Source organism: Astatotilapia calliptera, chromosome 22, assembly GCF_900246225.1.
Source record: "Astatotilapia calliptera chromosome 22, fAstCal1.2, whole genome shotgun sequence".
NCBI classification, from domain to species: domain Eukaryota; kingdom Metazoa; phylum Chordata; class Actinopteri; order Cichliformes; family Cichlidae; genus Astatotilapia; species Astatotilapia calliptera.
The window spans coordinates 34,477,588-34,489,300 of record NC_039322.1 but is presented as its reverse complement, the minus strand read 5'-3'; the positions used below and the strand labels follow the sequence as shown (position 1 = coordinate 34,489,300).

The 11,713-nt window shown below is 44.6% G+C and overlaps 1 protein-coding gene across 1 annotated transcript; it reads right to left on the bottom strand.

Moving 5' to 3' along the window:
• Positions 1-1,141: 1,141 nt before the first annotated feature.
• stx12 (syntaxin 12) lies at positions 1,142-9,496 on the bottom strand. The gene is made up of 10 exons (XM_026156676.1): positions 9,315-9,496; positions 8,720-8,849; positions 7,520-7,589; positions 7,239-7,338; positions 4,508-4,645; positions 3,226-3,269; positions 2,925-3,030; positions 2,776-2,848; positions 1,987-2,069; positions 1,142-1,906 (listed from the first exon to the last, which is right to left on the bottom strand). Exons 2-10 carry the CDS (start codon positions 8,814-8,816, stop codon positions 1,814-1,816), a joined length of 804 nt encoding a protein of 267 aa, XP_026012461.1. The 5' UTR covers positions 8,817-8,849; positions 9,315-9,496; the 3' UTR covers positions 1,142-1,813.
• Between the last annotated feature and the right edge of the window lie 2,217 nt (positions 9,497-11,713).

Sequence of the window (11,713 nt, the reverse complement as noted above, 5' to 3'; positions counted from 1 at the left end):
ATCGGATTTGAAGATATCGGATTTGTGCCGTTCACACCGTCACACCATGATTGGATAGATGGTCGCAGAGGGTCAGAGAAGTCGGATTTGATGCGCTTTCCCCTGCAGTTTGAACGCAGCCTAATTTGTGATCATCTATCGCCCACCTGGGCCTTACACAAAGCTTCTGTCTCTCAGACTTTTTATCTGATCGAGTGCTCAGCTCAGATAAAATCATTACTGTGGCTGATTTTAACATTGAAGATTGTTATCATCTTCAATGCCCTGTACCAACATAGAGCAGCTACCTGAACACTACGAGGTCGATTATCTTGTTAATAATTTTGCCTCCTCACTACGTATGACTGTAGCTCCTGTGAAAACTAAGGCCTCAGATCAGAAGTATTTAACTCTGTGGTATAATTCTCAAACTCAAGCTACTTTCAGCACCATCAATGTTCATTTAGACTCTTTTTCTCTAATTGATCTTTCTGAGTTAACTTCAATAATTACTTCCTCCAAACCATCAACGTGTCTTTCAGACCCCATTCCTACAAAACTGCTCAAAGAAGTCCTGCCATTAATTAATGCTTCAGTCTCTAATAATCAGCTATGTACCACAGGCCTTCAAGCTGAAGCGTATCCCAGCTGTCATTGGGCAAGAGGTGGGGTACACTCTGGACAGGTCACCAGTCTGATGCCAGGCTACCACACAGGCAAACAACACCCATATTCACACCAATGGGCAATTTACAATGACCAATTAACTTAACCCCATTAACTGCATGTTTTTGGACTGTGGGAGGAAGCTGGAGTACCTGGAAAAAACCCACTCAAACACTGGGAGAACATGCAAACTCAGAAAAGCTCCGGCCAGATTGTGCAGTCAAATTTAGCTACCGGGGACCCAGCAGTCTTCGATTCACTCAGAGCAGCGTGCAGATGATTTGGAGAACTTGAGGAAACGAAAGGATTCAAATGATCACCTCTTGCATTTCCAGACCCATTTATCAGTTTTCAGTGATGATGCTGACAGAGTAACCAGCCTCAAAGTCGGAATGATTTCCTTCACTAACTAAAGAGCAACTTTCCTTTTCCAACAGCTGTAAATCAAGTAAAGCTGATGTGTACAATCACAGAGGGAAACATACCACAGAACAGCAAATGTTTAAGACATTTATTATCATACTGTCAGGGTTCATAGAAATCAACTTAAAACACTTGATCTGAAGGAGCGATTATTTACCATTCTTGATGTTTGAACTAATGCAGAGTTGAATTCGACTTCTAATATTTTCAACTTTGCTTTTACAACATGTACGATTTAACCATCGCTGGCATTACCAGTACGTTGTGCCTGTGAAGACAAGGAACCACAGCAGGATACAGTTCTCCACACACTAGACATCAGAAAGGGCCACAACATGTTTATGGACAACAACAAAAACCCTAAATATCTTCAGTTACCCAGACGAGCTTGTGTGCATGTCTTTAAAATAATTTCCAACAATATTTTTGACATTTGCAAAACAGTGAGAGCTAGTGTTAGTGCAGTTAATAAGAAGAAATGTATCAGTGACGCTAATTTAGGAATCTCAAGTCTGGAATCGCTCCCCTGCACCAACCCAGTCCTCGTCCCCTAAATCACCTCTTACAGTTTTAAAGGAACACAAAGGCTTGCTTACTTCAGATAACTACAATTCCCACATCGACAAGCCCTTTGTAGACGTGCTGCACTGTTCTTGGTGCAGGGATGAGCCTTTTCTTACTCTTCTTTTGATTCCAAGCAGGTGGGAGGGGACTGAAACGATTACATTGGCTGCTTGACATCGGCTCATTTGGACGCCTGCCAGATGATGACGGCGAGTATGACGAGCACGATGACGCAGCCCATAACCAGGATGCAGATCTTCTTCCGGGACTTTTGCTGCGATAAAGACGGGACAGCAGGGTTATGGTGAGGGTCTGCGCTGAATGACGCCACAGAGTGGTGACCGACACACCCACCTGATAGTAAGCAGCTCTCTGCAGCTGCTCTGTTCCTCGTTCTACGTGAACTTCAGCATTCTCCACGTTGGCCTCGATGCTATCTGCAGGGAGACAAAAACAAAAATACACCACGGTCAGCTGGGAGCTGCCCTGGACATGTGCTGCCTGCAAAGACACGATTTTTAGTTTGGTTAACTGGTTTCTTCAAACTGGGAAGGGAAACAAAAATCTAACATTGAGATTTGAGCTCAGGTGGATCCTGCTTCTGCTGATTTGACTCGAGTCCACTGGTGGTTGACTCTGTTGGTTGGACATGACTTGGAGTGTCATGTCTACTGTGTGTCTACTGTCCTATTGCTGACAGCGCACGTCAGAGCGCAGACCAAGCCAAAACGCCCGGGGAAGGTCTGCAGACCTCAGGTTTCTATGGAGGCGCAGATCTGGGGAAGGGTCCCAGTGAGGTGCTTCAACATAGTCCTGAACAGAGGCCGTGGACACCTGTGTGCACGCTACTTTGGGTTTTTGTTTGTAATGCAAGTGGAACATTTTCAAGTGGAATTTACTTTATGGGTTATTGTGTGTAAAGATGTGAGGTGGAAACTGATGTTGGAATGAGGCTGTGACACCATGTGCTGTGAATGTTTTGTGTATGTTGGTCAGAGAGGACGGAGCTGCAGGCTGAGCATTCTGGGCGGAGCTGAAAAGGGAGCGAGTGTCGGTTTTTAAGGAGGACAGATTATTGATATAGCAACTAATTAATGGTCACTTCACAGTGATGGGAACGACAACGTTCCTGTTACTACTTACCAATCATCTCTCCCTGGTCATGAATCATCACAGCCAGGTCCTTGAAGATCTGGTTTACATCCATGATATCAGACTGTAAAGACACAGAGATTAGCTGAGCGCTGACGGCAGCGTGCTGGATGTGGATTATAGAGCGAGCCGAGCATCACCTCCAGCTGTCTGATGTTGGTTTCTCTCTCCTTGATGAGCTCCAGGTCCTCCTCCGTGATGACCGCTTCCTCCGTCTGCGTGGTCATCTGACCCCACTCATCTTGGCTTCACATAACATAACAACATTTCAGTGATCACGTGACCAGCTGAACAATGTGTGTAAAGATTAGAATTGGACAGATTTATTCTTTCTCCTCCATCTTCAGGCAGACTCCAAATGGTCTTTCTTTTTAAGTGACACTGCAGGTCTTCATGACACACTTGCAACAGATGTCAACCATAAACAAACAGGTCACTTACTTATCAAAGGACACAAGCTTTTCATCCCGAGAGCCGTCGTCAGCCTAAAAGAGAAGGAAAAATTCAGCACCGTCAATGCCAGGGTTGTTTTTCCCTCTTTTGTTTGAAGATAAACGACCAAAAGTCTGAATGCAGAGACAAACTTCAGGCTAGCAGAGAAACATCTGATGTAGAGGATACGTTTTGTGCTGTTTTTCAAGTCATTTCAACTCATTTTCTGGTCGTTTTTGGAAGGTCGGTGGTTCCTGACTCCTTCAATCATAATTGATTATATTGATCTCTCTCATTTTCCTTATATCAAGTTTTTTTATTAGTCATTTACACTCTGCAGCCAAACCCAAAAGTTTGATTCTGGAAGTTTTCAGTGGAAGAAACGTTTCAACATCATCATCATCATCAGGTGACGTCTTCAGTCTCAGCTGACTGCAGGTTTCAATCTTATAAACAGGACATTTGCACAATGACTGAAACCAGCCCACTGAAGGAACAATGGGCTGGGAGGTCAGTTCCTTAATCTTAATTATGCAAACTCTCATTGATCAACAACCTCTGATCAGTGGCCATGAGTCCCATTCACAGAGAGTTGGGGAATGGCTGCAATCACAGCATTGTAAGATGGTGACAGATGCACCCTTAGGCCCCTCCTCCATTCAGAGATGGTCTTTCCCTTTACACGTAAATGGCCTCCTTGACTCCGCCCTCAAACCAGCGTTCCTCCCTGTCCAGGATGTTACATCCTCATCATTGAAAGAGTCCACTGGCCTGTAGGTGTGCATAGACTGCAGAGTCCTGGCCTGACGACGTGGCTCTTGGAGGAGCCTGAACCAAAGTTCAGACCATGCCATCCAAATGTTGCAACATCCCAGCATGCTGCTCTGTCTGGGTATCCTGTCAGTCACCTGCTTGTGGTAAGGCAGCTCTAATATCCTTTGTGGCGTGATGAATAACAAAGTTCAGCAAAGCAGTGGAGCTACAGCTACAAACTGAGGCTAAACATGAATGCATTGAAAACTATCAGCCACAGTTGCAACTGACCCATTATTCCCACTGCGTGTACCGTGTTCCCATATTTGCAGAGCTGTCTGTAAGGCCACGTTTGTGATATTGGCTGGATTCACTTGTTCTCAGACAGTCTAGAGTCTTACAGCATTCATATGATTCATAAAGTGGATGCACTGCAACACTTCTCCAGAACCATCAGGTCACATGTTTGTAAATCGAGGTAGCGGGTATTTATTCTGATGATAACTGAAACTTAAAATGACGGCTGTGTCACACTTACCGACAGGCGAGACCCAGCTCTCGCTCGGGCCACCGACTCCTTCTCCTTCTCGGCCGCGCGCCTCTGGACTGCTTGGAAGTTATTGAGAGCGGCTGAGAAATCATTCATCAGCCGGTCCCTCTGGATTTTTTGTTGTCTCTGGACACAGCGGAGCCGAGGCACACAGAGGGCAAGAACCCAGTTAGAAAGACATCATCATGATAACGACAAACATTCCTGGCTTCAGGAAATATTTCAGTTTTGCCGTGACTGTAAACTCTCTCTGAGGACTCTGAGGTGACTTTACTGACTTTCATTTAAAGCTAAAATGTATCAGGAAATTAATTTCCCAATTCAAACAAACTACTAGCAGAATAAACAGATGATAAAGCAGATATCTGAAGCACCACGTGCAGCGCAGCAGATGGTAGAAGACTGGAAATATAAGCAGTAAAATATCCTGATTTTGAAAGCAAAACTATGTCAGCTGTACTTGTGCCATTTGTTAAGCCAACAAGTTTGTTGTGTGCACAACATCAACATGATCAAATTACTGGAACTGAGATTTCAAAACTCTGCAGCTGTTTCAAAGTCATTTTTACATCACCACACATGAAATGTCAACGAATGATGACACACTGTACACACTGTGTGTGTGTGTGTGTGTGTGTGTGTGTGTGTGTGTGTTAGGGCTGCCACAAACGGTTATTTTGATAGTCGACTAATCAGATCATCATCCATTGGACGTACAGGTACAGCTTATTGCACCAGCAGCATCTGCTCTTATATAACTATCATTAGCTTACAGCTTTAAGTGTTTCAGGTGCTAACTAAAAATAAAGACAAGATGATAGTTTATTAAAGTTTAATGAAATCTGCAGATTGTTTCGGTGAAGTTTAATAAACTCCTTCTATCTAAAATATAACAGGACACCGGAGTAAACTCTGAGCATCTCACACTTCTGATGATCAGCTGTCTGCTTGACGTTTATTCAGCTGTGTAAAAACTTTAATCTCAGCCAAACCGATTTACTAAGGAACAAATAAAAGACTGAAAAAAGCCAAACAACAACATTTTAAGTTATCTAAGTGACTTATATATCATGTTTAACCTGAGTAGCGAAAGACGCGATTTGCCGGGAGTCCGGTGTTCTCACGGCTCTAGTGAGCCTAGCCCCCGGCTAGCTATCGAGCTAGTGGGTAACAGATGTCTCCGAAAACGTCGGAGCGCTTTTGAAAATATGTGGTGTCCTGATAAACTGAGCAGATATTTGAGGTTTACACAGCTACATTCTCCATGAAAATATGTTAAACGTTTATTTTGTGACCCAGAAAGAATAATAAGAGTAACATTAAAACTAACTAGCTGCCGCCATTGTTGGAAACTGAGCTTGTCACTACCCGATCCGTACCCCACATGCGCAAAAGGTGTCTACTGCCGGTTGTAGCGTTTTACGATAGTTATGGGTCAGAGTATCTGTTAAGATGTTAAGAATAATAAGTATATCTTAAAATGTTTGCAATAATGAAGCATTTCAGTACAATGTAGACAAAAACGAGAAATAAAAAGAGTTACGGATCAGGACTCCCCGATCCGTACCGCGCATGTGCAGACATTTTCTTCTTCTTCTGTTCGTTTAATGGCAGTTTACTCCCCAGTGTACGAGGATACCGCCACCTGCTGACCGAGCGAATGAACCCTATTATAAACTGAATTATCGTCATTACAAACGTGTGTTAAATCTGATTTAGCGAAAGTCGAGTGTGTTTATGCTCGTCTGTGAGGAGAGGATTGTTGGAATAGTGATGATGATGTGCGCTATCACTGTCAATTGTCAGTAAACACTTAATCTGGCTGATGAATCTTCACGTGACACATTGCTAAGTCAATATTATTAACTCTGTAGTCAGGCGCCATTCTTCTTATTTTACGGCGCTGTTGTTCAATCGGGGGACGCTCTCTGTTGAGGAGAAAAGCGTGAATTTGTCCATTGTTTAAATGTCCCGGGCAGTCGAAAAGGAGGCAGAGCTGTTGAGAAATGCTAGGAGCTAACTGGGCGCTAACCGTACCATTCAAACATATTGAATGTTGGCAAAGAGAGGAAGTGACGTAAGATTTGCGCATGCGGGGTACCGATCGGGTTTCCGGTACGGATCAGGTAGTGACGGGGCTGGGCTGCGCTATGAATTCTGGGACACAGCTGCTTCTTCTTCGGGGTTTAACGGCAGCTGGCATCCTTGTACATGCAGTGCTGCCATCTTCTGTTTCAGTCCGTTATTACACTCTTAAATCCTGCTACTTATTCCTGCGTCTTTCAGGATCTTACAAAGCTTCAAACGATGCGTCGACTATTAAATCAGTCGTCGACGATTTTGATAGTCGACGTAATCGTGACTAGTCGACTAATCGTGGCAGCCGTAGTGTGCGTGTGTCCTGAGCAACAATACTGGAGTTTTTCCCTGTATGCTGACTGAAGTTCCAATTAAACCAAGTGTATCTGTCAGCATCACTCAGCCTTTGCTGTACGAACAGGCTCCAAAGTCACACTTTCAAACTTAGTGTGCATATTTATCTCACAGTTTGACATCCTCCACTGTTAGGTGGCTGTAGCTCAGGAGGAGGAGCAGTGGGAGCCTATGAATGAGTGTGAACTTTGGATGGTGAATGAGGCATATTGTAGTGCTGTGACTGTAAGCTATAGAAGTATCAGTACAGTGCTAGTTTCATTAGGACATGTAAACGAGTACTTACTTGCTCTGAAGGCGATGAGGGCAGAGGGATTGATCCCAGCTCTTTCAGGTGTTTGTTGGTTTCTTTTGCCAGTTGGTTGGTGTAGTGTTGCGTCTGCTGCCTGTGAACACCAATAGTTCAAACAGCAGGTCATCTTGACCATAAGACCTTCTAATAATTACACAAACATTTCATATGGGACAGTTTAACAGAGTCGCTACAGCGTGGCAGCGCTGGCTCTGAGAAAATGAAGGTGACTGAAAGTGTGTTTGTTTAGCAGAGGAGATGATATCGGTACATACAGCCGATCCTGCAGTTCACTGGTGTCCTGTCTGGTCCCCAGCTGGTTCACCATGGTCTTTATCTGAGCCGCTGTCATGGGAACACAATGATAGCGCTCAGTTTTGGAAGAAAAACATACAAATGACACAAGAAAGAAGCTGCGCTTTGTTCCTGGTAGTTATACAGAGATGATGTCATCTGTAGTCATCACAGTTTGATGCTGCTGCTTAATGTTCACATTTGTGTCAGACATCATCATCATCAGTGTGACCTGAAACAGAAGCTGAGGGATTTCAGAACACAAACATAAGCAATAATATAAGGAAGAGAAAAGTACCCAGTGATAATCTGGCTGTTGTGTTCAATCGCTTGTACAGTTTTTCGGATGTATTTGGGTGACACTGCTTAAAGCCTCTCACAGCAAATAAAGGACACGCCTTAATTTGTGAAATTGTTCGTTTTTTGCTCGTGTGCAGACTTTGTGGGGAGGTCCGGTCAATTTAATCAATGCAATACTTTTGTAAATCTTTCCCAAAATATTACAATCAACATGCAGTAGGACATTGTGGGCATGAACATGTATTCCTGGGATTTTCAATGAAAATCCTGCTGCAGCTTTCACATGACTCAGTCCACACCTTGTCAAAGGCAACAGGAAGTGTCGAGGAAGGTGCCACTGTTTCAATTAAGTTATAATATGTTTACACAGTGGTAATAAAGAAAAAAAGCCAAGCCTCGAACACTTGTGCCCAAGGAATGAAGCTGGATGAGAGAATAAAGTGTGTGAGGTCGCAGGAGGTAAACAAGCTCAACACAAATCCAGCTTTTGTGTCATTCCTTCTCACAACATAAATATTGTGTCATGTTATAGTTTGGATGTCCTAACAGTGTTACACGCACTAATAGAAACTTCTGCTGCACAGTGTTGTGGAAAAAGCTGAAGTGAAAGCCACCATAGTAAACCAATAAAACAACAAACAACTGTAACAAACATGTGAGCTGTAAGAACAAGAAGATTTTTAGTCTAAAAACAAGTTGGCATTTAAAAAGCCTGGAGCAGGGGTGACACACATGTACACGGACACACAGCTGGAAGTCTCTATGCTTTTTTACTACTAGTTAAACACCCCCCACCTCAGAAACACCCATGTTCTTATATGGGCCCCTTTCTCTGTCACAGCCACGTCACACTGCCTTTTCAAAGGAAGTGAAGCACTTACTGTTCTGTGTGATCTTCTGGATGTTGGAGCTGCATGTCTGTATCAAGGTGCCGAAGTCCCGTGGGACCGAGCGGCTCTCTGCTTTGCCGTAGGACATGTTTGTGATGGAGCCTTGGACCTTACGCTTTGGCTGCAGAGAAACAGAGAGGGATCAAACCGAGTCGGTCTCACTGTATGACAGCTCCTCGGTGAGGTTCTGGGGTTTGTACAGTTGCATGTCTCAAAGTCCGGGTACAGTGACGGCAGACCGGAACTGAAAATAACGCCACTTAGTCGGAACCACAGCTGTTAGCTTGCTAATGAGTTAGCTAGTTTATCCGGGCGTGTGCCAGCCGGTACGCAGCCATATTTGGGAACTTAAGCTCTTATTAATTTGGTGTGTTCCTAAATCACCAAACCACCGAGTTCATCGGGCTTGTTCTGTTTATCTCCCGGGTGTTACAGGCTGCTGGGCGGGCTCGGCTCCTAGCTTCGGGACACTAATCTGTCAGCTGGCGGTTGTTTCCGGTAACACGGTGTGATTATCATAAACAAGACAAAAAACAACATGGCGTCACTGAGGCTTACCGTGGGAAAGAAACCAGCCCATACTTACTTATGAAGCTGTCTCAACGAACACATAGGCTGGTAAAGCTTCTCGTCCTGTAGTAAATAGCCTGCTCTTCCTGGTCCGTGATATCACTGCGTCACTTCTTCTTCTTCTTGGAGGTTGCAAACAGCGAAATGGTGCAATAGCGCCACCAACTGGTGTGGAGTGTGGACCAAACTCCCTCATCAAGCAAATTAGTCTGTCTTAAGTACAGAATGGTGGACTTTTGCCACCTCTGCTAAACCATCCATCATAGTAGGGCTCACTACAAATACACCCTCCACCCACTCCACCTGCCTGCACTCTGTTTGCTGTTCACTCTCTGTCTGTTGCTGTGGATGGTTGACCTGAGGTATTTAAACCACCTTCACTCCCTCTCACCCACACATTCCTCTTCTCTCCAGAATAAACAGTTATCTGTTCCACTTAAATGTTTCCCATCACCAAACATATCTTAATGTCAGACAAATATAATCAATCAATCAATCAAAGCTTTATTCGTCACATGCAGGTTGCCCTGCAGTGAAATGGGACCCCCCCCCCCGACCTTACACATATAGCACAAACATTACATGGGGATACAGGTCGGAGATTGGTAGAATCAGAGAAAAACATTGAAATGTACACTACAGTGGGGAAAGTACAAGAGGAAAAAAGAGACCCCTACTCATGCTGTGCTTCCATGGTAGGACAGCATGAGAACAGGAAACAAAAAAACTCCTTTGCACAAAAAAGCACATAAATGTCCACAGCACAACATTGTGAAGACATGACAAGCCACAGGGGTGGGTGGGGGGTGAGGAGTAATCCGAAGAAACACAGCAGCCAGTGGTGGTGGTCAGAGGGCCCGGTGGCGCCAGTGTCCGGCAGCCTCGCCTCTGTCAGTGCGCCCCAGGGTGGCTGTGGCTACAATGTAGCTGCCATCACCAGTGTGTGATTGGGTGGATGACTGGATATGTAAAGCGCTTTGGGGTCCTTAGGGACTAGTAAAGCGCTATATAAATACAGGCCATTTATTTACCATTTAGCAGCCACCCTGCACAGCGCTACCATTCCAGCGCGGCACACAGACCCGCCGTGTTCCCTCGCCGGAAACAAGCATCGAAGGCGTTGGAAAGGGAGGGGGGATGAGTGAGTGCCTATCAGTGTAAGTGTATGTGTGTACGTGTCCATAGTTCAGCGGAGACAGTGTCCTTCGCTCTATCAGGCTATAAGTAGAGTAAATACAGCACACTGGTTTTAAATGCTGACCTACCATAATTTCTCATGAAAGGAACAAACACCAGGCCTCACTTGCCTCAGTTTAGGTGTTTGTTGACGATCGTGGCTCAAGTTTTGGGAGTTCATCTTGTAATCGGAAGGTTGCCGGTTCGAGCCCCGGCTCTGACAGTCTCGGTCGTTGTGTCCTTGGGCAAGACACTTCACCCGTTGCCTACTGGTGGTGGTCAGAGGGCCCGGTGGCGCCAGTGTCCGGCAGCCTCGCCTCTGTCAGTGGGCAGCTGTGGCTACAATGTAGCTGCCATCACCAGTGTGTGAATGTGTGTGTGGATGTAGTGTAAAGCGCTTTGGGCCTTTTACCATTTGTTTCATGTTTTAACGAATTCAGCTGAATTCAGTTCAGTTTTATTTATATTTATATAATCTCAACAGCATGATGAAATGCAGAGTGGTGTATAAACACGTGAAAACGGTGAGCGAAGAAGAAACACTCATGGAAAGCCCTAATGACCTATTTTAACATAGCTAAGGAATATTTCAATGTAGCCCTCCTGAACCCAAACTGGAAGCTGGTTCCACAGAAGAGGGGCCTGAAAACTGAAGGCTCTGCCTCCCATTCTACTTTTAAATACTCTAGGAACAACAAGTAGGCCTGCAGAGCGAGAGCCAAGTGCTCTAATAGGGTGATATGGTACTACAAGGTCATTAAGATAAGATGGGGCCTGATTATTTATTGTATGTGAGGAGCAGGATTTTGAATTCTGGATTTAACAGGAAGCCAAAACAGGAGAAATCAGGAGTCCCACTGCAGCTGATCAGATGAAGGTATTTCAAAGACATCTTGACAATAATGAATTACAGTCCAAACAGGCCAAAGTAATGTTGTGCAGATCATATATCTGGTGAAATATCATATTTAATTGTGTTACGTGTGACAAGCATGTAAAACAAAAGAAATCAGGAGGCGGGCAGATGCTTTGTCACCATGAGTGGCCCTCAAACACTTCCTGTCTGCTGTCCAATCACGTCCAACTAAACAGCTCATTTGATCTTTCTTTCATTTGGCTACTAGTCTTTGCTTTTTAAGCGCACCTTGGAGTTTGACCCTGGAGTGATGAAATGTTTCTGTGGAACCGTCCTGCTGCTCCTTTTACATCTTTTCTTTCACCTTTGGGGGCCCGACGTCC

Bases quoted from the DNA above. Each gene is read 5' to 3' on its own strand.
- stx12 (XM_026156676.1), bottom strand. From the start codon at position 8,816: ATGTCCTACGGCAAAGCAGAGAGCCGCTCGGTCCCACGGGACTTCGGC. The intron at 7,339-7,519 runs GTATGTACCGAT...TGGTGTTCACAG, and splicing joins AGTGAACTGCAGGATCGGCT to GCAGCAGACGCAACACTACA. The intron at 2,849-2,924 runs GTGATGCTCGGC...GTGTCTTTACAG, and splicing joins CCAACATCAGACAGCTGGAG to TCTGATATCATGGATGTAAA.